The following is a 26412-nucleotide window of genomic DNA, read 5'->3' as shown; positions in this document are numbered from 1 at the left end:
TAAAGGAAGGTCCAAGCATTGACGGAGGTATGCTTTACACGCGATTTCTACAGTTGCGCTATAGTTCTCGTCTCTTGCTTCTTCTTGCTTCGCCGGAGATTGACTTGAGCATCGGAGGACCATCGCCGGGACCCCTTCCCTGCCTCGACACTGACGCTGCTTGTGTTGCAGGCGAGAGTAAAGTCCGGAGGTCAGTAAGAGCGTCACGTCCTCAGCATCCATCTATTCAATTTTCGGATATGATAAGATCCCAATAATTTTTTTTTAAACTAGTAATAGTATTCTTATACATTAGGAATCATAAAACATAATATAATATGAGAATGTAATACTGTCAATATCTAAAAACTTAACTAACAAAATTTTAGAATTTTTTATTAATCTAATTTGCTTTGTTTCTATTTCTTCATATTTTTTAAAAATATATATTATTTTGTTTATTATCATCTTTACCAGCCAACTAGAACTAACAATTTATTACCATCTCAAAGTAATTGTGAATATTAATAAAATACACTATCACATATTAATATTTTTAAGAAGGATATATATATAAGTCATATTTTAAATTTATCGATAAGTAAAACAAGGAGAAAATAGTTTGAAGATGAAAATATATATTATCTGTTTAAGATTTGTAAATATTAAAATCAAACTCTCTATCTTTACAGATATGATCGCCACTTCAGCCACGTGCAGAAATATACGGGTTCCATTTATATATCTTTTCCTGGGTCGGAATCCGATCACGTGCTAATCCGACAATTATGGTCTAGAGTTACACGCCATTTCGCAGCTAAGCCAATACGATGGACGGTCGAGATCGATATCGTGAAAAATATCATAGAGACGAGCAACAATTAGTTTGATGGATCCGTTGCAATTTAAATTTGATGGCTCACACTTCTCCACGAATAAAGTATTTGGAAATTTAAGCACGACTATGGCTTATTGTCCACCAAAAAAAGGAGGCAGACAAGTTCGTGCCTCGATGAAACATTTATTTATGCTTTTTTTTTTCATGCACCACATTTATTTACGAACCAACTGAAATAAAAAAATGTTTTTGGAAAAAGATGGCATCTTGAAATTTAAAAATGACACGTTCTAAAATTAAATTAAATTAAATTAAATAACAACGCATATCCTCGTCTATAAGTAGATGGGAGTTGCATGATACTCTAAACAAGCAATCACTCGACCGAAGTGAGTGATATATTCGTAGCATAACCATGGCTTCCCTTGTCATGCTCTCTGTTACTGTCCTGCTCGGCCTCCTCCTGCCTTTCTCGGTGGCCGACAGCGTACTCAACGGTGGCGGCACGCTGTACAGCGGCCAATCCCTCAACCAAGGCGCCTACACCTTCGTCATGCAGCCCGACTGCAACCTGGTGCTGTACGACAGCGGCCTGGCCGTGTGGTCCTCCGGCACCTACAACCAAGGCTACAACTGCGTCCTGCGCATGCAGACCGACGGCAACCTCGTCATCTACAGCAACGGCAACGACGCTATTTGGGCGAGCAACACCAGCGGCCCGGAGGGCAACTTCATCCTCGTCCTGCAGAGCGACCGTAACGTCGTCATCTACAGCTGCCCTATATGGGCCACCGGCACCAACACTGCCAATTCCAAAGGCGTCGTGATCGTCAACAGGGGCCACAACGATACTAGTAGCATCACGGCGGCGGATGAACCCATGAACAGGAAGATCGCCATGGTGACTAAGAATTAATTAGTTACGTTGGCTAGCTGCACGACGAACCATTCATGCAGGAATGGATCGCTTTTAAATAAAAAAATGAATAAAATGAACGATAGGCGAAGCGAGGCATGAATAATTAATTAATTAGCTATATGTGTGGTAGCCTCGATCGTTTTGTTCAGCTTAATTAGCTTGTTTTCTGCCACCTGCGTGGATGTTGAACTTGAGCAGTGTTAATTTTAAGAACTAGAATGAGTCTTTACTTGCTCGTTGAGAAAAAAACAAAAGAGAAATGATTTGAGTCTTTTGGGTTTAATTATGTTCTGAATTAAGATTAATTGCACTGTCCAGATTACCTGTGATAGTTAGATTCTCCCATTGATAACTAAAGATTTAATGTTCGAATTTCAAATGTGACGCATTGTAAGAGATTTTCTTTTCCATGAGAAGCGGACTTACAAATGTTGGTCATAAACTTCCCGAATCGATCACATCTAAAATAAATTGATTTAAAAAATTAAATATCAGGATCAGTACCAATTAGATAGAACCGCCACCAACAAAAGAATAATTAATTAAGAACATGTTATGAGACGAGATTTTGTGAGATTGTGCATGTTAATTATGAGTTCATAACTTCATCTTACTATTTTATGGAAAAAATTTGGATCCTTTATTAACTAATTTTTATGTAACTTAAAATAAAATTACATGATCTCATCCGGAAGCTGAGTCGGATGAAGGCGGACCTTGTTGTGCGGAAAGTTGACGGAAAGTCATTGAAGTGTTCAATCTACCTGGTATCCCCCTCTCTGGAAACGTTCACACGGGCGGTTGACGGCTAGAAATGATCAGGATGACGACGCTGTTGCCCTGCGCACACTCAGACGGATCCTCCAGTCGTTAGAGACCAGAAACCAGGGAAAAAGTCTCCGGGTCAGCCCCTCCGACGCTCAAGTCGGTACTTTTTCCCCAGAAATCATAGAGAAATGACGAAAAGTAAAGACTAGTGAGAAATGACGAGAGAGCGTACCTACGTAAGAGACAAAGCATCCCGTTTTATACTGCAACGGATGCTTCTAGAGCCTTGCCTATGTCAGGGAATACCGGGTGTCAGGCTTTGTCTGGCGATGGTCAACACATGGTTTCCTCCTATAGGCTGGCGGAGGAATCGAGAGGAGTCTGCGCCTCCAACCGTTAGAATATTCCCTGACATGCGATGATTATTCTCTGATAGGTGGTTACGATTCCTTGTATATTTGTCCTGTAGTGTCTGATCTCTTTGCTTCGCAATCCTCAAGCTGTCTGTATTTAGCTACCTGACCTGATGGCGACCTCAGACCTGTGTATGCTCCTGTCTCGCTCTGCTTATCCTGATCCTACCTCCGACTCGTCTTGGGCGCTGACCTGATGATCCCCGCTTTCCACCTTCAGACCTGGGCTTTGACCTGTTTCTCGGTGAGCAGGTTGGGTCTGTTCACGGACCCGTATCTATCTATTATCCAAGACATCTATGTCCCGACCTACTTGCTAGGCCTGATTCCCGACCCGCATCTACTTACTGTTATCCAAGGCATGAATGTCCCGACCTGCACGCTGGGTCTGATTCCTGACCCGCATCTGCCTATTGTTATCCAAGGCATGTACGTCCCGACCTGCACGCTGGGTCTGATTCCTGACCCGTATCTGCCTATTGTTATCCAAGGCATGTACGTCTCGACCTGCACGCTGGGTCTGATTACTCGCATCTACTTACTGTCATCCAAGGTATTTACGTCCCGACCTGCACGCTGGGTCTGATTCCTGACCCGCATCTGCCTATTGTTATCCAAGGCATGTACGTCCCGACCTGCACGCTGGATCTGATTCCTGACCCGCATCTGCCTATTGTTATCCAAGGCATGTACGTCTCGACCTGCACGCTGGGTCTGATTCCTAAACCGTATCTGCCTATTGTTATCTAAGGCATGTATGTCCTGACCTGCACGCTAGCTCTGTAAGCAGACCTGTTGGTAGTTTCCATCCTTAGCTACACTTGGCCCACGATCCCATTTATTACTCACTATCAGGGCTGGGTCTTATAATTTTCTCCTTTGACCACCCTGCCCGTCGAAACTTTGACTTTGGCCACGTAAGCTGGACTTTTGACCTCCCTGTTGTCCATGTCAGCCTGACTGCTGACCGGCCACATCGGCTTGACTTTTGACCTTCCTGACCTCCCCGTCAGCTTGACTTCTGACCCTCTTGCGGCCTTGACTCATGACCACATCACCCTATTAACCCCACAAAATATGCACCGTATCACAAACCTCCCCCTCAAGTCTAGTCAAAAGAGGCTCTTGTCCGAGTGACTAGACCCTCGTCCTTGTGTTGGCTGACCTGGCTCTCGCACCCTTTGCTGCCCTGTCTCCCCTCCACCTTTTGGGGAGTATTCTATCCTCCTAGGAGAGGTACTATCTCCTATGCTCATGCTGACTCTTCAACTTTCGAGCGCGCTTTTTTCCCATAAATACGTCACTGTTTTCTAAGCGTCGCCTCAAGCTTCAAGAAAACCTCTTCACCATCTCTTTCCTTCTAAAAGATCCGAACATCCGCTGCCTCCAACTATCCTCTTGTTAATGCAGTATTCTGTACATATGGAGCCTACCACAGAACCTAGCGAACTTGCTTCTCTGCTTCGACAGACTTCCCATCTGCTGGAGCTATCGGCTCAAAAAGAAGAAGCCTCGCTTCAGCAAATTGCCACTCTGACAGAGCTGCTGGCTCAAAAGGAAAGCATCCTTCAGGAGATGATCGCGAGCAGAGATCTTCAGGTTTCCCTTACTCATGAGATGGAGAGCCTCTGGTTGGCCGCTAAATCTAGGACCCGAGCCGAGATCGCTCTTAAGCATAAAGCTCAATCTGACTTTCAGAGTCAGGGGCAAAATATTGTTTACTTGAAGAGAAAGCATGAAGATGAGGTAGCTCTCTTGAAAGAGGAAGGACGTATCAAAGATGAAACCATTAGGCAGTTGAAACGTACCATCGACCTGATTACTGAAGATCTAATTAAGGTCCAAGCTCATCTGACTAGAAAGGATCAAGCCTCTGGCTCTGAAAGCCATGTAAACCCTTAAAGAATGTATCTCTGATTTTGATGGAACAACAGTTGTGTTTTGTATTCCCCTCCTATTGTAGCTTCACACTTTGCTTTGGATATCATCATGTTTTTGTGGAACTCCTGTGTCTATCTAATATTTCTACTAAAAATAACAGTAATAAAAAAGTAGATTGCTTACCCAATGTTACCTCATATCACATGAACTCTTGACCAAAGTCAATGAGCCAGTCGAAGATTAGCCTGCGAGATCTCCTATGTCACCAGAACCCTTGAATACTGCTTATTGACCAGCCGGACGTGATAACTTAGCTTGCAGCTTGGTATGTCGGTGAATATAAGACATACTGCACGAGAAAATCATTGCCCGACCAAGAAGGTTGTTGGTCGTGAGAGCCCTGCTCACTTATAACTCGCACTGGGGCGAGAGTCTGGGACAGCCGACTTGGAAGGTCGTTGGGCGTGAGAGCCTTGCTCACTTATAACTCGCACTGGGGCGAGAGTCTGGGGCAGCCGACCTGGATGGTCGTTGGGCGTGAGAGCCATGCTCACTTATAACTCGCACTGGGGCGAGAGTCTGGGGCAGCCGACTTGGAAGGTCGTTGGGTGTGAGAGTCATGCTCACTTATAACTCGCACTGGGGCGAGAATCTGGGATAGCCGACCTGGAAGGTCGTTGGGTGTGAGAGCTATGCTCACTTATAACTCGCACTGGGGCGAGAGTCTGGGACAGCCGACCTGGAAGGTTGTTCGGTGTGAGAGTCATGCTCACTTATAACTCGCACTGGGGCAAGAGTCTGGGACAGCCGACTTGGAAGGTCGTTGGGCGTGAGAGTCATGCTCACTTATAACTCGCACTGGGGCGAGAGTCTGGGACAGCCGACTTGGAAGGTCGTTGGGTGTGAGAGTCATGCTCACTTATAACTCGCACTGGGGCGAGAGTCTGGGACAGCCGACCTGGAAGGTCGTTGGGCGTGAGAGCCATGCTCACATATAACTCGCACTGGGGCGAGAGTCTGGGACAGCCGACCTAGAAGGTCGTTGGGCATGAGAGCCATGCTCGCTTATAACTCGCACTGAGGCGAGAGTCTGGGATAGCCGACTTGGAAGGTCGTTGGGCGTGAGAGTCATGCTCACATATAACTCGCACTGGGTCGAGAGTCAGGGACAGCACATCCGACTTGTATCGTCGTTGGGCGTGAGAGTCATGCTCACTTATAACTCGCACTGGGGCGAGAGTCTGGGACAGCCGACCTGGAAGGTCGTTGGGCGTGAATGTCATGCTCACTTATAACTCGCACTGGGGCGAGAGTCTGGGATAGCCGACCTTGAAGGTCGTTGGGCGTGAGAGCCATGCTCACTTATAACTCGCACTGGGCGAGTGTCTAGGACAGGTGACCTGTAAGGTCGTTGGTCGTGAGAGCCATGCTCACTTATAACTCGCACTGGGGCGAGAGTTTGGGACAGCCGACCTAGAAGGTCGTTGGTCGTGAGAGTCATACTCACTTATAACTCGCATTGGGGTGAGAGTCTGGGATAGCCGACCTGGAAGGTCATTGGGCGTGAGAGTCATGCTCACTTATAACTCGCACTGGGGCGAGAGTCTGGGACAGCCGACCTGGAAGGTCGTTGGGCGTGAGAGTCATACTCACTTATAACTCGTACTGGGGCGAGAGTTTGAGATAGCCGACCTGGAAGGTCGTTGGGCGTGAGAGTCATGCTCACTTATAACTCTCACTGGGGCGAGAGTCTGGGACAGCCGACCTGGAAGGTACATCCCAACCAAGATATATATATTGCAAACCTGGAGAGTAACCTCCTGGCCAAGATAAATGTTGCCGACTAGGGGCTCCATTCTTGATCAGGATATATGCCGCCGATCTGGGGGTCGATCTCCCGACCAGGATATTGTTTGAAGAGCTTCGACTACGTCTGTCATCAAAAAATATACCATTAGTGGTGTTGCGAGGATAACCATATTAAAATCTTGCTCAGCCTTGGCCTTGCTGGATTCAAATTTCTTTCCCGCTACTTTTCTTCGACGGTTCCCGATAAAATCGCGTAGTAAGCATTTCCGTACTCCCGCCTTATATCATGATTTCCTTATCACGTCCATCATTAATACGGCTCCTAAGGGATCGACACCTGTCCCATGCCTTTATTGCTTATGCATGATGACGCCGCCCATGCCACTCCTTTTAGTACACGCTTTCCCACAGGAACATGTCCCTCGGCGATCGAACGACTTTAGGCGCTTTACCCAAAAAGATACTCGACATCTCTTTTCGATATTCCCTAGGAGAACTCCTTTTATAAACCCTAAAGGCAGTCCGCAATCATTGCCTTGCGCATTTCGACTGCCTTCCACTTTCTGCTGCTTCGACTTCTCCAGCGTCTCCACCCTTCCCCTTCTTGGCTCTTCCCATCTGGTGCTCTTCTTCCTCCCTCTGACTGATCTCTTCTGCAACCTTCTTTGTGTTGATAATGGATGGCGGTAAGGTTGCCTTTTGGTATTCATGTTTCCTTTCGGACTTAGACCGACACGACCTATCCACGATTCGGTCTGACTTGGGGCTTGGAAAAGAATATGTACTTCGCATTCCCACGCCCACAGAGCATCCTTCATCCCCTCCGAAAAGCTTTATGACAGTTTTCCGGGATCAACTGATGCGGGGCCTTCGTTTTCCTATCCATCCTTTTATCTCTGCCTTGAGTGAATATTTGGCAGCTGCATATCTCAATTTGCCCCCAACTTCTTCAGAGCTATTTGCGGCACCGCCATTTTATGTCGTGTATACCGACTTCCATTGACAGTCCAACTATTTCACCATTTCTATTCTTTTAAATGCTCGGAACTGGGAGTGTTCATGGTACAGGCGAGGCCAGGATATAAATTTTTTAAGGACATGCATTCTTCCAATAAGGGGTGGAAATCTTGTTTCTTTTTTATTAGGTCTCCTAAGCCCTTGGTTGGGACCTCCCAGTGGTGCTCTGACATCCCTTCCAACCTCCCTGTACATCAGCATCAACCTTCATGTAACGCCGCCTCAGAAGCACTACAAGGTGTGAACGTTAGCCTTTCTATATTACTGTTGGAAGGCTTTCTGTATTTGTTTGGGCTCAGCCCCGTTTGGGCAGACATCGGGGCTCCGTTTGGTAAGACCCCGTTTTCCTCTCTGCTACTCTTCGCTAACTGAGGTATCTTTCTTTTTTATCGTAGAGGCTGCCTTGTTCCGAGTGTACTCCTCCGATGTTAAGCGCTGCTCTACCACCTATTCGAAAACTTTAAGTGAGGAGCTTAAGCAAGGTTTGGCAGCTTCCTCCCGATCTGGTCCCTCTGCTTCACAATCTGCTCCTTCCGCTCCACCACCTATCCCGCCGGCGATGGCCGAGGGGGGAGCTTCTTCTGCCATTCCCATGGATGTGGCTCCAGCGAAAGACCTGGCCGCTGTAGGACTGGTTGATCTGCCCACTGCAGAACAGATCGAGTAGGCCACCGAAGCACAGGTCGGGGAAGCCGCTGAAGAGTAGGTCGAGGAAAGGTGAGCTGCATCCCCCCGGCCAGCCAAACGCCTGAAACTTCAGCGCAAGAGGAAGAAAGTAACTCCGGCCATTCAAGCGTCACCCCCACCTCTTCCTTCCAGTCGTCGCTCTTCTGCTGCCCTTCGCTCTTTGGAAATCGAGACTGCTTCCCCTGCCCGGGAGATTAATATGGGGCCTGATGTTCTCGTCACGTCGCCCCACATATCAGTCCCGACTCTCAGTCAAGTTATAACTCCCGAGCAGGCTTCTTTTTCCGTTCCAGCTTCTTCTCCCGGTCAGCTACCCTTACCTTTAGTAGACCAGCCCAGGAGTTCTGCGACTCCATCTGCCTCCCTTCCTTCAGCTGTTCCCGCGTCTACTTCTAGATCTCGGAGGAAAACTCACAAGAAATATTCCTTTACTGATTCTTGGTGCCTGCCTTCCTCCACAGGCTCAGGAGCCGCCACAGAAGCTACTGAAGGGGATCCTCCCCTTGTTGTTATGGTTGAGTTGGAGGGAGACTTAGCGGCCTCCTGATGCTCAGACCATCGAAATTTTTGGAAAAATCCCTCGGTGGAGGGACTAGATCAAGCGGCTTGCCTGATGGTTTCTATAAGTCTTCTTATCTCTATTCTTCTCTGTTAACCTCTTTCATAATTTTTCTTCCTATATCTAATGCAGGCCTGCTCCGCCAACCTAAGTGCCGTTCAATACGCCTGCAGCCTACAGAGGGAAAATGAAGTATTAAAGGCTCGTCTTGAGGAAATAGAGCTGCCCCTAACTCCCCGCGATCCTCTCAACCCAACTCCTGGAGATCTAGCGCATTATCTTCGCTTGATTGGAGAGTCTGCAGAATCTGCCCGGAATATTTCTCATGCGTCTTTTGACAAGATAAGAGCTTTGGAAGCAGCTCTTCAGGCAAGCGAGACGAAGTTGGCTTCCGAGGTAGAAAAGCGTCAGGAGCTAGCAGCTGAGCTAGATAAAAGGGATACCCAGTTGGCGAGCCTGCAAGAAACCCGGGAGAATCTTCAGAAGACTATAATAGAAGTCCAGGGTCAATTGGCTTCCAGTGCCGACCGGGAAAAAACCCTGCAAAGCCGGTGGGAGGCCAGCCAAGTAACTCTTAAATCTATGCAGGCCGACCTTCTGAGAGCTCAGGAGGGCATTTCTCAAAATCAACAAGCCTTGACTCTGGCTTATGCAGATATGGAGAAGGCGGAGACTAAGCTGACAGACTATCAGGCAGGTGAAGTAGGTCGTCTGAGAGCCTACAGGCGAGCCTACGTTACCTCCCCTTTCTTCATGAAGAAAATGGGAGATCTGATGAATTTCATGGTATGTTGTGGCGTGGGTGGAGGAGCTCGCCAAATGCTTGAACAGAATTTGCTTCGAGCTGCCCCCTTCGGAAGATTTCCTAGATATAGGTTGCATCATGGACGAGATTCCTGATGGGTCGTTCCCTTCTTTTAAAGATGATGACGACTTCTTCCTTCTTCCCGAGCCTCCGACCGACTCTACTTCCTGCCTCCCTGAGACTGCTGCTGACCCTGCTGATGATAATCCTGCCCCTACGGACGATAATCCCTAAGATGGCAACGTGTAATACACTTTTTAATGTAAAACTGTAGCTAACTAACTCTCTTTCAACCTATTTGCTGGTTTGTCTTCAATTTAGCGTGTTTATCTTTCTCATGATACCCCTTGGCCGCGGACTCTCGATTTTCTCTTAGCATATTAATCATTTGACAGTGTGTTGTTTGATTGTTAGTAGTCTTGTATATTGCCCATCTGAGTCTATTTGAAACGTCCCAAGGCCTTGTGTGTAATTTGGCCATCTATTTTAGGTCTCATTTACCCCTGGTCGGGGATCCTTCTTTTTCCCCGGCCTACTTTCCTTGTCCTTCTGTGCTGATCCCCTGCCTCGGTCTTGCTCCTTGATCTGTGCTTTGCCTCGTATTACAGGTTTGGATATCCGAAGATCGAGAATTTAAGAGTTAAGCCCAGACCGGGGCTCCTCGTAACCCAGGTCTGTATAGATGAAAATCGGGTTATTTAAGAGTTAAGCCTAGACCGAGGAAAGCGTGAGCACTTTTCTGAAACAACTGTTCATATCCTTTACCGAGATCCGCCTCCTTGTACTTTGCGCTGGTACTTTTCCAAATATGCCCTTGGGCGTTATTTCCGAGGAAGATTCTTCGGCTCTCGTTGTTCCCGCCCATTATTTTGCTCCGATGGATGATAATATGATGAAATTGCCCCTTTGCTAGGCGACTATAAATATTCTCCTTGCTCTTGACTTCAAGTGTTTCATGTCCTTTTCTCCTTCCTTTTGCTTGAACCCCTTCTTACTTCCAATCCTTCTGCTTTAGCATCGATAGCTTTCCGCTCGATCTTTCTTCCTTTTGCTTCTTTTTCTCATGGCTTCCCCTTCCTTTCTTCCTTCTTTGGCGGCGGCGTACTATCCTGGCTCATCCACCTTCGATGAATTGGATGGAGATGACCTACGCTACACCTACGGAGTTGAGGATGACGTGCAAGTGATTATCCCCACTGGAATACATCAATTCTTCAATCCCCCTGCTGGCTCTAGCACCTTCTTTAAAGAGCAATTCATGGTGGGCCTTCGTCTTTCTATCCACCCTTTCTTTTCCGACATATGCCGCTACTTTCGAATTCCTCTGGGGCAACTGACACCCAACTCCATCAGGATTCTCTGTGGCTTTGTAATACTATGTGACGTGTGTGAATTATCCTGGTCCTCCCACTTATTCCACTGCTTCTTTACCCTTCGGCGCCAGGAAGAGGGCACATTTCGTTTTCAGCCTCATCTCTGAACTACTTTTTTCTCGACCCTACCGCCTTCTGCCCCGAGTTGGAGGAACAAATTTTTCTTCATTATCTTTCCCCACGAGGTGGAGTGGCCCCTGCGATGGCAATAGTCACTTCCTCCCTCTCCCGAGCTAGGGGAATTTCATCTTGACTCTTCTTACATAGAAGACTCGTCTCGCTTGTCCGGCTGGCAGCTAAACTTGACGCGTCTATTATCGTCGGATGAACTGTTGTCTTATTTTTGCCTTAGTTATCTGACCCTTGATACGCCTCACTCCCTGGATAAGTCTCTCTTTCCTTTTTGTTATCACTTCGTGGGCACTTTATTTTTTCTATGGCAATTAATTCCACATTTTATCTTATGCAGCTGAAGTTTTAACTCATGCTTCAAAGGTTCAACCCCTTCCTTTGAGCGATATGGAAATAATGAGGCGTGGTCGAGTTATCCTACAGAGGAGAGCACTCCCCCACTCGTCTTCAACTTTAATCGGTGGAGCTTCCCCGACCAATCCTCCGCCCTGACCCACTCGGCGAGGGTCTTCTGGAGCCCGACCTGCTCCCTTGGCTCTCCCCTCTCGACCACATACCGCACGTCGACCTCGGCCAGCCGCCCTTGCTCGTCCCCGGGCCGCTCGTCCACCTCGGCCAGCCACCCCTGCTCGCCCCGGGCTCCACGTACGGCTCGGCCTACTACCTCAACACCCCTCCAACCGGTTAATCCTCCCAGAGCCACTTATATCCCTGGTCTGGGCCTTGGTGGAAGATGTATGGGCCTTGGCGGAGGAACAGGCAACGTTTCCTTTGTCAGCCCCGCTTTCAAAGAGGCTTCCCAAGCAGCTCGCAGGGCCCGATCCACTAATGATCGCCTGAACCAGGATGCCCCTTCTCCCTCCAGACGCAGAGCTCGGTCCCCCTCCGTTGACTCTGATTCGGATGACCAGCCGTTAGCTCAGAGACATCAGCGCTGAGCCCCTTGTCCGGTATCCGACTCAGGCCCATCGTCTATCCCTTCTCCTCCTCCAATTGTAGCTACCTCTCCTCCACCTCCAATCTCTAGCCATGTAAATGATCCCCCTACTTCGTCCGATAATCAGGCCGAGCCCCCATTGGCTCAACCTTCCACATCGCAACAATCTCAGGGCGGTGAAGTTGGCCCCTCAGAACGCCCTTTAGCTACCCCACATGTCGCACCTCCTCAAGGGCCTACTTCAGCTCCTTCTTGCTCAACTGCTGAGCCCTCAGCTCCTCTTGGCTCAGCCATGGGTCCCTCAGAACCACCCCCACTTACTCATCATTGTTATTGTACTACTGTCCCCTCTGAGGAGAGGTTATGGTCCAAAACAGATGTTCCCACCAGCTTCATCAAGATGAAAGGTCGTCTAGCCACTTTATGGGAAGAAAGCATATAGCACATGGACTCCTTGCCTCCCCTGGCTCAGATGGATAAATTTGCAGAGTTGTATATCAAGGTAAACTTTAAAGATTTCCCAACTACTATTTTTCTCGCTCTTATCATATATTTCCTGTATGTCCCAGGCTTGTGCAGAGTCTCTGGCAGTGAACAATTCCTTCCATGCTACTCATCATCAGAACAAGATGCTGCGGGATTATGTTGCTGAACTGGAACTGCAATTAAATGATCCTACCCAAGCTAGCCATGCTTTGCGGGCCGAGGTAAAAGATTTGACCAAAAAGAAGAATAGTCTGGAAGTATCCCTAGCGCGAGCCAATCATGAACTTAAAGATCTCCAGGAAAAGCAAAGTCAAGTTGACATTGTACACCAGCAGAGTATAAATCAACAAGTTTTAGAGCATCAACGAGCTATGGACCAATTAACTCAGAAGCTGCATGCTGTCGAGACTCTGGCGCAAGAGCAAGACAAGAAGCTGAAATCTCAAGAGGCTCTTTTGAAATCTCAAGAGCTAGACCCAGTTGACCTCCCAAGCAAAAGAACTAGCCACTGCCCGGAATGAACTAGCTCAGGCTCGGGCCACCACAGAAGGCGTATCAACAGCTCTGACTATTTACAGAGATGGAGAGAATGATCGCTCTCTACAAAACCGTGCTCTGTATCTGCGTTCTCCGGAATTCTGTGTACAGGCTGGGCAGCGTTTCTCTATGTCTGTTATTTATGGGGCGGGCGGGGCTCTGCGCCAACTTTATGAGCAAGACTACTTAAAGTCACTTCCGCCTCCTGAATTTTTAGACCATGACCGGATCCTCAAAGAGATCCCGGATGAAATATTTGCTCCTTTCGAGTGACATTTCTTGGCTATTTGTATATAATGACTTGAGAATTTCTTGTAAAGTGCTTTGCTATTTCTTCCTTTGCATTCTAAGGCTCACTTTTACTAAAATTGCTTGGCTTTTGTCATAACAAGTATTAGGACATACAATTTCTGCTTTCACATCTTCTTCTGCTTTCTACGATCTATTTTTCCCTGGTCTGCTATCCTAGTTTGTTGGATAAGTGACAGCCCGGCTTATCACCCAGCTTACACTTCTTAGCCTGCTTCTTCAAACTCGATAAGGTCGTAGGTAATTAGCACTTCACTGTCGATCTAGCCTCTTGCCCCGTTCATCTTGTAAATAATAAGCTCCAGATGCTAACTTTTTAATGACTTTGTAAGGCTCGTCCCATTGAGGTGCTAGCTTAGTCACATCCCCCACTGGCTTGATTTGCTTCCAAATCAGATCTCCTTCTCCAAAGAATCGAGGAATTACTCTTCTGTTGTAATTTTGCCTCATTCTTTGTCGATAGGCCTCCAACCGAGCTGTCGTTCTGTCCCGAGTTTCACTAATAAGATCCAGCTCAGCTAACCGCCGCTCTGTGTTTCCTTCATCATATAGTGTCCTCCTGACCGATGACACTCCAATTTCTATGGGCACAACTGCTTCATTGCCATAAACCAGGTGGAATGATGTCAGACCTGTACTTTCCCGAGGTGTTGTACGATAGGCCCACAGAATGCTTGGCAGCTCTTCCACCCAATTGCCTCCAACATGATCTAGCTTGACCTTCAGACCCCGTACTATTTCTCTGTTGATTACCTCAGTCTGACCATTGCTTTGTGGATATGCTACTGAAGTGAAGGCTCGCGTTATGCCAAATCCTTTACACCAGGCCTGAATTCTTTGTCCTTGAAATTGTCTTCCATTGTCAGACACCAGCTTGTGAGGAATACCAAATCTGCAAAGAATGTTCTTCCATAGGAATTGAATGACAGCATCTTCGATGATCCGGGCCAAGGCTTCTGCTTCTACCCATTTAGAAAAATAGTCCACTACCACAAATAAGAAACGCCTCTGACCAGGCGCCATCGAAAATGGGCCCACGATATCCATGCCCCATTGATCAAAAGGGCATGAAACTATAGACGTTCTCAAAAGGGCCGTAGGTCGATGTGACAAATTTTGATGTTTCTGGCAAGACAAACATGTATTTACCAACTTGTGAGCATCCTTTTGTAAAGTAGGCCAGAAATACCCGGCCAGGAGCACCATGCGAGATAATGTCCGACCGCCTACATGATTGCCACAACATCCTAGGTGTATTTCTCGTAAAGCCTGGTCTGCTTCCTCTACCCCCAAGCATTTGAGTAAAGGTCGAGAGAAGGACCTCTTGTAGAGCTGATCTTCAATCATTACATAAGCATGCGCTTGGTTCCTAATCAGCCATGACTCTTCTGGATCGGTTGGTAAGATACTCTGCCTGAGATAATTGATCATGGGTGCCCGCCAATCAATAGTTGCTTCTATATTGTTTTGCAGATCTATTTGGGCTATCAGAAAAGTTTGTGCCATTGACCGATCCAACACCCAAGTAGTTAAGGAACTGGCCATCTTTGTTAACTCATCTGCCCTTTCATTATCTGACCTAGGAATCTTAGTCACTGTGACTTCTGCGAATTCCCATTTCATCTTTTCATATGCTTCCTGATATACTTGTAATTTGTCGCACTTTATCATAAAGTTGCCATTCACCTGTTGAGTTACCAGCTGAGAATTGGAATGAATGATTACCCGGGTTGCACCCACATGCCGGGCTGCTTGTAATCCTGTCAACAAGGCCTTGTACTCTGTTTCATTGTTCGTGGCTCGGAAATTCAATCGAACTGCTAGTTGTAGTATATCTCCTTGAGGAGATATTACCAAGACCCCAACCCCGCTCCCCTGGTGATTAGCAGACCCATCCACGTAGATCTTCCAGGTTTCTTCAAAGTTGGTTTGATGAACTTCTGTTAAGAAATCTGCTAAGGCCTATGCCTTAATGGCGGTGCGCGGTTGATACTGTATATCATATTCTCCCAACTCTGTTGCCCATTTGATAAGCCGACCCACAACTTCTACATTAGTTAGCGCTCTTCCCATGGTGCTATTGGTTAGGACTGTGATAGGATGCGATAAGAAATAGGGTCTCAATCGCCAAGCCATAAGGACCAATCCATAAACCAACTTCTCTAGGGCCGTGTATCGAGACTCGGCCCCTTTCAATAAATGGCTAAAGAAATACACTGGTTGTTCTACATTATCATGTTCTTTAACGAGCACAGCCCCTACAGCCTCAGGGGTAGCTGACAAGTAGACCCATAAAGGTTCTCCTACAACTGGCTTAAAGAGAGAAGGGAGAGTCTCCAAATACTTCTTCAGTTCTTCGAAAGCTCTGGTGCATTCTTCATCCCATTGGAATTTGGAGGCCTTCCTTAGCACCTTGAAGAAAGGAGCGGCTCGGTCTGCAGATCGAGAAATAAATCTTGACAGGGCTGTTATTCTGCCGACCAGCTTCTGGGTTTCTTTTAAATTTTGAGGAGACTGCATATCCTTTAGTATTTGAATTTTTTCAGGATTGGCCTCTATTCCTCGCTCAGTCACCAGGTAACCCAAGAATTTTCCTCCTTTAGCTCCAAATAAGCATTTCAAGGGATTCATCTTCAGCTCATATTGCCGGAGAGTCTTGCATGTTTCTTCCACATCCTTGATCAAGTTCAGGGCCAGCGGGGATTTGATGAGTATATCATCTACATAGACCTCCACATTTCGCCCGATCTGCTCCCGGAAGATTTTATCCATCATTCGTTGGTATGTGGCTCCGGCGTTCCTGAGGCCAAAGGGCATGACAATATAACAGAAAGTACCGTCAGCCGTAATAAATCTAACCTTTTCTTGATCCTCCCTTGCTAGAGGTATCTGATGATACCCCTGGTAGGCGTCCAGCATACATATCCTCTCGCAGCCAGCCGTGAAGTCCACCATTTGATAAATCCGGGGCAGAGGATAACAGTCTTTAGGGCTGGCCCGATTGAGGTCCCGGAAGTTTATGCACACTCTCCACTTATTGTTGGGCTTCTTCACCAAGACTACATTGGAGAGCCATGATGGGAACTGAACCTCCCAAACATGTCCTGCCTTCCTGACCTGATCTACCTCAGCTCTTATTATTTTATTCTGGTCTGCTGAAAAATTCCTTTTCTTTTGTTTTACAGGTCGAGAATCTGGTACTAAATGCAGCTTATGTTCAGCTACTTCCGGCTTGACCCCGGGTAGCTCTTCAGTAGACCAAGCAAAGACATCCCGGTTGTGGATCAAGCATTGAATTAACTCTTCTTTGAGGGGAGAAGGAAGGTAGCTTGCCACCCGGGTTAGACTTTCAGGTCGCTCGATGTGTAGTTGTACTTCTTCCCAAGGGATGGGTTCTTTAGCTATAGGCAGAGGCTCCTCCTGCACAGCATGAACACCTCCATCTTGTATCCTCTGATTTTTCCGAGCCTCTACTCGGACCATGTCAATATAACACCGGCGAGAAACCCTCTATTCTCCTTTAACTTCCCCAACCTGCTCGCCCACAGGAAATTTGATTTTTTGATGGAAGGTCGAGACAGCAGCCCTAAATTCATATAGGGCGGGCCTTCCTAGAATGACATTATAAGAAGAAGGGAAGTCCACTACTATGAAAGTGCTCCTCCTGATACGCACCAACAGCTCAGTGCCTAAAGATATGGCTAGCTTAATCTGACTCATAGGCTTCACTTCGTTGCCTGTAAATCCGTATAGAGATGTGGCCACCGCCTGGAGTTCAGCAGCATCAATTTGCATTTCTTCGAATGTGGACTTGAATAGAATGTTGACTGAGCTCCCGGTATCGACGAAAACCCGAGCCACTCGGCTATTAGCAATGATGGCCTTGATGATGAGTGCATCATCATGAGGCAACTCCATGCCCTCCAGGTCTGCTGGCCCGAAGCTAATAACAGGGCCGGCGGCTTGCTCTTGACTGCATCCGACTGTGTGAACCTCCAAGTGACGGACATAAGACTTGCGTGCTCTCCCTGAATCTCCGTCAGTTGGCCCTCCAGAGATCATGTCGATCTCTCTGACAGCAGCATTACCTCTATTCTCAGCCTCCCGTGATCCTTCTAGCTCTTTTCCCCGGCCAGGCTGATGAATACTGGGTCCTGCGAGGTCGGGACGAGATTGCTCGACCTGTCCAGTCACCCTCCCTTTGCTCTTCCATCATCTTGAGCAATTGAGGAGCTAGCTCGGGTGGAGGTAAACCCATCTCGGCAGCTCGCTTGGAGTCTCGCGCGAACTGAAAACAATGATTAGTATCGTGTGTACGTGACCGATGATAAATACAGTACCGATTATTCCATGGCCCTGGTCGGGGAACATGCACGGTGGTAACTCGAGGTGCGGGTCTGACTTCCGGCCCAGGGTGAAATGCAGGTCTGACCTCCCGGGCTCGTGGTAGAGGTTGAGGGGGTGGTTGAGGTACCCTTCTTTATTGCTTGTTGGCGGAGGGAGGTGGTCTTTCAGCCTTCCTCCGAGCTACTTGAGCCTCTTCCACTTTAATGTATGAAGCAGCTTTTTCCACCATCTCATCAAAATTCCGAGCAGGATTTTTGATGAGATCTCTGAAGAATTCTCCCTCTCCCAATCCATGAGAGAAGGAACTCATCAAAATCTCTGAAGTGGCAGTAGGGACATCTTGAGCCACTTGATTAAAGTGGTTAATATAACTTCTTATGGGCTCAGTCGGCCCTTGCTTCAGAGTGAAGAGACAATGATCTGTCTTCTGATACTTCTTGCTGCTAGCAAATCGGCGCAGAAAAGCCGTTTTGAAGTCCAAAAAATAGGCAATGGACCCTTGAGGTAGCCCATCGAACCACTTTAAGGTCGAGCCAGCTAAAGTGTTCAAGAAAACTCTGCATTTGATGGCATCGCTGTATTGGTGCAGCAGGGCTAGACCTGACCACGGTTCAGAACCGACGGTTCGACGGTTCGGAATCGACGGTTCAACGGTTCAGAACCACCAGTTCGACGGTTCCAGGCAGGTCGACCCTTAACCTTAACCATCCAAGACGGTTACGGTTCACGGTTCAGAATCGTTGGTTCACGGTTCGGTTCACGGTTTGTCACGGTTCAAGATTAATATGTTAAAAAAAATTAAAAATTAAAAATTAAAAATTAAACATTAAACATTAAAAATTAGAAATTAAACTTTATTGAAAAAAGGGCTTGCACTTATTTAAGTTGCATACGTATCCCTTTAGGGGAATCAAAGCCCACGTAGTTCTTTTACATTTTTATCCTTTTACATTTTCATTCATTACCATTTCCTGTTCCTGTCATATTTGTTCCTTCAGTATCAAAATCTTCAACTTCGTCATCTGAAAGTTGCATTCCTTGGATTCTTTTCTCCGCTGTGGTCCAATCATCCAGTAATGTTTGGGCTTCTAATGAGTCGGGAGACAAAGTTGATCGTCGTTCATCTAATATGTTGCCGCCGGCACTGAACGTCTGCTCTACAACAACAGTTGACACTGGACAAGCTAAAATATTTTTTACGATCACAGAGAGAACGGGAAAGCTTTGAGCCTTCTGTGACCACCACTTTAAGATATCGAAGTTTTCGCTATCTGCTTCATTAAAATCAAAAGAAGTCGTAAAATAATTCTCACGTTCATGTGTGGAACTTGAGGATCCTCGTGGACGTTTTGTCCGTTCTTTTAATAAGAGTTGTGCTTTTGTAAGTTTTAAATTACTACTAGTATTTTGTTGAATTTCTGAAATATTAATTTGTGTTCCATATTTTGCATAATATTGATTATAAATATCATATAAATAAATTCTAACATTATATATAATATTAACTGATCAGGGGAAGAAGAATATTTAATTAGAATTAAAGTATCGTAATATAAAGTTAACATTTCTTGTAAAACTTCTAATTTAAATCTAGGATCTAAAGCAAATGCAATTAAATAAATTTCAAGAATTAAATAAAAATATTTTTCCCATTTAGTTTTCATAGCTAAGATGCAAGGAGATAAAGATTCATTATTAATATGTTCATTTAAAACTAATACTATATTAGAAAAATTTTCTAAAACTAATTGAGCAGTAGGATAATAAACACCGGAAAGTTATTCAGTTGCATCATTAAATACTTTTAAAATTTTACAAATACTACTACAAATATTCCATTGTTGTGAAAATAAATATATATTAGTATTAGTGTTTTGTGCAAAAAATGAACATAATAATTCTTTATAATGAAATGAATCTTGTAATAATTGGTATGTTGAATTCCAACGTGTTGGTACATCACGTGGAAATTTTTTAGGTCTCATTCCATTAATTTTACAAAACCTACCCCATTGTTTCATTATAGATGGATGAGACCATAAATAAGAAATTGCAATTCTAATTGGTTTAATATAACTTTCTAAAATTTTTAAACCATCTTGAACACATAAATTTAAAACATGGCATACACAACGAATATGAAAAAATAAACCTCCAATAATAGGTTGACAAACAAATTTTAGATCATCTATACAAGCGGTATTAGAACTAGCATTATCTAATGATATTGAAAATATTTTATGAGTTAAACCATATTCTTCTAAAATTAAACATAATAATTGTGCGATATTATGAGCATTATGTGATTCATCAAAAACTCTATAAGCTAATAATCTTTTTTGGAGGTTCCAAGAGTTATCGATCCGATGGCATGTCACACCCATATATGAATGTGTTTGCCAATGATGACTCCAAATATCGGAACATAAAGAAATTTTATTATCTAATTTACTAAATTCATCAATTAAATTCTTTTTTCCTTGTTTTACTAATTTTTTAATTGTACGAGTAAGTGTAGTCCTAGGAACACGTTTAACACATGGATTAAGAGATTCTTTACAAAAATCTTCAAATGTGCATTTAGATCCAAAACTAAAAGAAAGATGTTCTATGGAAACAAATTTAGCTAATGATTCTCTTAATTTATTATTCGAATATAAAAATAAACCGGAATCAGTACTACCGCTAGTTGAAGAAAATCTTGATAATTGTGTTTGAGAACGGTCGAGTCCATATTCCGTCGGGTGCTTCTTTTCTACATGTCGTTTCAACGACCCATAGCCACCGCCGGCTTGGAATTTATAGGAAGCATTGCAGTGTTTACATTTTGCACGCATTTCTCCCGACGGAAGAGCGACCTTCTCAAAATGTTTAGTGAAAATAGAAGACTTTAGAGGAGGAAGTTCCCGAACCTTAGAAGTAATTGCATCGGTACTTCCTTGTGTTTCGGGTGTCAGATTCGGAAGATGCTCGATCTCATCATCGGTGGATTGAATGTTAGGGTCCTCCTCCCGCGGATTCATTATTTGCTTTCCCTTCCGAGCTCGAGATGATGCACCTCTGCGGTCTCCTTCCATTGTAATTGAAAATTGAAAATGAAAGCGTGTAGAGATTAGAGAATACGAAAATGAGATTAAGAGTAGAGAAGATGTGTGTGAAAAATGATGAAATGAGCTCTCTATTTATAGAGTTTTGATAGTAACGGACACTAAATCATAACCATTGATCAAAAAACGGTCAAATGATCTTAACCGTTGAAAAAAAATACCCAAAAAACCCTCCCAATGACTACGAACCGCCGGTTAACCGGCGGTTCCAACGGCTATGAACCGCTGGTTAACCGACGGTTCAAGCCGTTTTAAAAAAAAAAAAAATTGCGGCTGAATTGCTAGTTCAACCCGCCAGTTAACTGGCAGTTCACCGGTTTTACAACCAATGAACCGGAACTGGCCCGACAACTTGCCGGGCCAGTTCCGGTTCGACCCGGTGAACCGGGTCAACGGGCAACCGACCCGTTGACCTAGTTACGGGCCCGGGAGACCCGGCCCAGGGTTGGGTCTAAGCAGGGCTGCATTTTTAAATTGTCGCAAGTGTTCTTCCGGGTCCTTTCTCCTGTCATATTCTCCGATCGACGGGGCTCGGTAACCCATAGGCAGTCTCTCATTTAAAATTCTGGCCGAGAAAGGTACTTTCTCGTCCGGATCTTCAGGAAACACCTCAAGTACGATAAGGGTCTTTCCCTTCTTCGAATCTCGTGGCAAGGAACTCTCAGCCATAGAGGCTTGAGGTTGCTCCTTCTTGAGGCTCTGCCCTTGAGGCTATGGATGATAATATCCCCCGCCAGGCTCACGATAAGGAATTTGAGGAAATACCTCAGGCTGCTTTCTTTTAGAACCCCAATCTGAAACAGGGAGGGGCTCCTTGGAAGCTTCAGTAGGAGCTTGTCGCAGTCGTGAAACAGTTGCCTGCTTCTCGGAGGCTGCCAACCTTTTGGCCTCCTTGAAGAGCTCGTACTCTCCAGCGGTCATAGTGACATGAATACGGCCAGACTCCTCCACCGTCACGTTCCGAAACAGGTTGTTGTGTTCCCACAGACGGCGCCAAATTTGATCTCGTCAGGAAGCTGAGTCGGATGAAGGCGGGTCTTGTTGTGCGGAAAGTTGACGGAGAGTCGTTGAAGTGTTCAATCTACCTGCTACCCCCCTCTCTGGAAAGGTTCACACGGGCGGTTGACGGCTAGAAATGATCAGGATGACGACGTTGTTGCCCACTCAGACGGATCCTCCAGTCGTTAGAGACCAGAAACCAGGGAAAAAGTCCCCGGGTCAGGCCCTCCGACGCTCAAGTCAAGTACTTTTTTCCCAGAAATCGCAGAGAAAGGACGAAAAGTAAAGACTAGTGAGAAATGACGAGTGAGCGTACCTGCGTAAGGGACAAAGCATCCCTTTTTATACTGCAACGGATGCTTCTGGAGTCTGGCCTATGTCAGGGAATATCGGGTGTCAGGCTTTGTCTGGCGGTGGTCAACACATGGCTTCCTCCTATAGGCTGGCGGAGGAATCGAGAGGAGTCTGCATCTCCAACCGTTAGAATATTCCCTGACATGCGATGATTATTCTTTGACAGGTGGTTAAAATTCCTTGTATATTTGTCCTGTAGTGTCTGATCTCTTTGCTTCGCAATCCTCAAGCTGTCTGTATTTAGCTACCTGACCTGATGGCGACTTCAGACCTGTGTATGCTCCTATCTCGCTCTACTTATCCTGATCCTACCTCCGACTCGTCTTGGGCGCTGTTCAGACCTGAGCTTTAACCTGTTTCTCGGTGAGCAGGTTGGGTCTGTTCACGGACCCGTATCTATCTGTTATCCAAGACATCTATGTCCCGATCTGCATGCTAGGCCTGATTCTCGACCCGCATCTACTTACTGTTATCCAAGGCATGTACGTTCCGACCTGCACGCTGGGTCTGATTCCTGACCTGCATCTGCCTATTGTTATCCAAGGCATGTACGTCCCGACCTACACGTTGGGTCTGATTCCTGACCCGCATCTGCCTATTGTTATCCAAGGCATGTACGTCCCGACCTGCACGTTGGGTCTGATTACCAACCCGCATCTACTTACTGTTATCCAAGGCATGTACGTCCCAACCTGCACGCTGGGTCTGATTCCTGACCCGCATCTGCCTATTGTTATCCAAGGCATGTACGTCCCGACCTGCACGCCGGGTCTGATTCCCGACCCGCATCTGCCTATTGTTATCCAAGGCATGTACGTCCCAACCTACAAGCTGGGTCTGATTCCCGACCCGCATCTGCCTATTGTTATCCAAGCCATGTACGTCCCAACCTGCACGCTGGGTCTGATTCCTGACCCACATCTGCCTATTGTTATCCAAGGCATGTACGTCCCGACCTGCACGCTGGGTCTGATTACCGACCCACATCTACTTACTGTTATCCAAGGCATGTACGTCCCAACCTGCACGCTGGGTCTGATTCCCGACCCGCATCTGCCTATTGTTATCCAAGGCATGTACGTCCCGACCTGCACGCTGGGTCTGATTACCGACCTGCATCTACTTACTGTTATCCAAGGCATGTACGTCCCGACCTGCACGCTGGGTCTGATTCCTGACCCGCATCTGCCTATTGTTATCCAAGGCATGTACGTCCCGACCTACACGCTGGGTCTGATTCCTGACCCGCATCTGCCTATTGTTATCCGAGGCATGTACGTCCCGACCTGCACGCTGGGTCTGATTCCCGACCCGCATCTGCCTATTGTTATCTAAGGCATGTATGTTCCGACCTGCACGCTAGGTCTATAAGTAAATCTGTTGGTAGTTTCCATCCTTAGCTACACTTGGCCCACGAGCTCATTTATTACTCACTATCAGGGCTGGGTCTTATAATTTTCTCCTTTGACCACCCTGCCCGTCGAGACTTTGACTTTGACCACGTAAGCTGGACTTTTGACTTCCCTGCTGTCCATGTCAGCCTGACTACTAACCGGCCACGTCGGCTTGACTTCTGACCTTTCTGACCTCCCCGTCAACTTGACTTCTGACCCTCTTGCGGCCTTGACTCATGACCACATCATCCTATCAACCCCACAAAACATGTACCGTATCATTACATTAATAAACTTTTTTTCTTTTCATATTAAAAATAATTTTAACATATATTAGTAACTTTTTTTATATTATTTTTATATAAAATATGTACTGTCATGATTATCTTTAGTTTTACATCTTATAATTGACAACACTATGAGCGAAAAATCTTCTATGAATACTTTAAGTCGAAAATATTAAAAAACATATTTTTCTCAGCCTTCTTACTAAGATTAAGTTCCGTATCTGTTTTTATTAATTTAATATTTGATATAAAAATTAAATTAATTTTGTATAAGGGAATATTCATGATAGTAACTTGCATTATAGTAGTCTACTGCTGGGTGTCGTCCTTCCGTCGCGCATGTATAGTGACTCTTAAATATTAAGAATTTTAAAATTAAAATCAATTTACATCTCAAAATCAAACACTGTGATTGATTAGAATGATTTAGACTAATTTATAGATTAAATTGTGACTATAAAAATTATATATTTTTTAAAATTTATATGATGGGAGCTGATTTTTTAAAATAATACAAACAGTTCACATTTAATAGAAAAGGATGTTCAACAAACCTTAAAATGAAAAGGATCTCTTGTATTATTGTTTTAATTAAAAAAAGCGTCTCGTTTCTTTCAAATGATTAAAATAGTAATTTACCCTGTTTTACATTCTAAAATTTTTGCTTTATATTGTTATAATTTTAAATCAAAGTTGGAATAAAGGTGTTTTTAGAATAAAAAATAATTTATTATTTTAAAAAACTGAAAGATCCCGTTGGCCAAAATAAAAATACGGATAGCCATTTTGATTTTTACCACAAACTTATAGGGATAAAATGGTAAAAAAAACCTCTAGCGATATCAACCATGGCTACACGATCTGACAACGATTTGAACCAACGGTTTGAAACTACCGGTTCGATGGTTCCTGACAAGTCGACTCTTCCTTTTACTTCTTCTTCCTCTTTTTGATTCTTCTCTTTCGCTCGTAGCTATTAGCTTCTGAAGGCAAAGTTTGTTCTCTTAAAATTATCTTGAAGAGCTCGGTGTGGATATGAATAAAGACGAGATTTGATAGCGTCGCAAAAGGTTGATGCACTTCTCATTACAGGTCATCTGTAATGTATACTTAAAATAATTGTTATTCGATTTCATTTTATTTTATGATTTTATCTGCGTGATTGTATCTTGCATGTGTGTGGTGTGTGATATAATAAATTAGTTTATTTATCGTTAAGTCTTTGATTATGTATGTTTACGAAACATATTTTTAGCACACATCGCATCGGGCATATCCTAATACTATATACCTTTGAATCTCTAGATATATTATGTTCATGCACTATCTGTCTTATACCCGCTAAGTCAGTCGAGCTCACCACCCCATTTATACTTATTTTTCCCTAGGTATCATTTAGATGTTACGTGGTCACTTGGAGTATCCTGATTACCAGTCCCACGTCACATTCAAGAACGGTTCTCTAATTTTATTTCTTGCTTTACTTATATTTTGAATTTGTGGACTTGACATTGTATTAATTCGACTTGGTTTTAGAATTTAGCTATGTGGTGTCTTGTATTTGCTTTATTATGGTATTAAGATGGACCAAATCACAGTCAACTGCTTCGGTTTATATATTTTATTTTATGTCTTCTGTTGTGTTTTTGTTCCAACCATGTGGGATGCATATTATACTATATGGTTGTGTTTGATTCTAGCCATGTGGACTGTAGATATATACTTGTACTGCCTTATGGCATTATATCCATGTTCCATATGTTGTGATAAGCGGGGAGATGTTATCCGTTTATCGGGCAGAGAATCCTCTTGGGCGCAATAATTATTGGTATCAGAGTGACAGGTGTCACGCCCCGGGGGAGTCCCCGCCAGAAGAAATTTCGGCAGCATCTCCCATGTATGGGTGACAATCTGAAACTTACTACATCAATCCAGATACCTCGGCCAACACGGCCAAAACAATAACAATAAATAATAATGCAAACCCCCCCTAGTGTAATAGTAATACTAAACTAAAGCAATGATAAGGAAAAACCATCTCAAAAATCATACTCAACTACACCCATAAAGCTCAAATCACGATATCCTACTCAACTACACCCATAAAACTCAAATCACAACGCAATAAAAATCAACTCACCTCTTCTGTCGTCTAGGCAGGCATGTAGTGGAACAAATCCAATAAAACTCATCGACAATTAAAACAAAACCATACCATATCCATAGAAACAAAACTAGTACAAGTCTAGATAGTACAATAAAAAAAAAAGAAAACAAACAAATATCCTCGCGAACTGCAGGGGGACTAGCGACTGGAACTCTCCGGACAACCTCAACCTGAAATAGTAATAACCACGGGGTGAGTCAACTTCTCAGCGGGTAAATACTGACATGTATAGTAAGAAATATAACAAATAGTACTAATCATGCGTACAATCTCCTGATATAAGAAGGATAAATGCAACTGAAATAAAT

At 44.9% G+C, this 26412-nt stretch overlaps 2 protein-coding genes across 2 annotated transcripts; one reads left to right on the top strand and one right to left on the bottom strand.

Moving 5' to 3' along the window:
* Nucleotides 1-1198: 1198 nt before the first annotated feature.
* Nucleotides 1199-1949, top strand: LOC122021163 (mannose-specific lectin-like). The gene has a single exon (XM_042579244.1). The coding sequence runs from the start codon at nucleotides 1233-1235 to the stop codon at nucleotides 1731-1733; it is 501 nt and encodes a 166-aa protein (XP_042435178.1). The 5' UTR covers nucleotides 1199-1232; the 3' UTR covers nucleotides 1734-1949.
* An 11752-nt stretch (nucleotides 1950-13701) lies between these two features.
* On the bottom strand, nucleotides 13702-21824 carry LOC122019431. The gene is made up of 4 exons (XM_042576897.1): nucleotides 21669-21824; nucleotides 17125-17631; nucleotides 14148-15135; nucleotides 13702-14081 (listed from the first exon to the last, which is right to left on the bottom strand). The coding sequence occupies exons 1-4, from the start codon at nucleotides 21822-21824 to the stop codon at nucleotides 13702-13704; spliced, it is 2031 nt and encodes a 676-aa protein (XP_042432831.1).
* Nucleotides 21825-26412: the final 4588 nt, after the last annotated feature.

This window comes from Zingiber officinale, chromosome 9A (genome assembly GCF_018446385.1).
Source record: "Zingiber officinale cultivar Zhangliang chromosome 9A, Zo_v1.1, whole genome shotgun sequence".
Lineage (NCBI taxonomy): Eukaryota > Viridiplantae > Streptophyta > Magnoliopsida > Zingiberales > Zingiberaceae > Zingiber > Zingiber officinale.
This window is presented reverse-complemented; position numbering and strand designations above follow the sequence as displayed.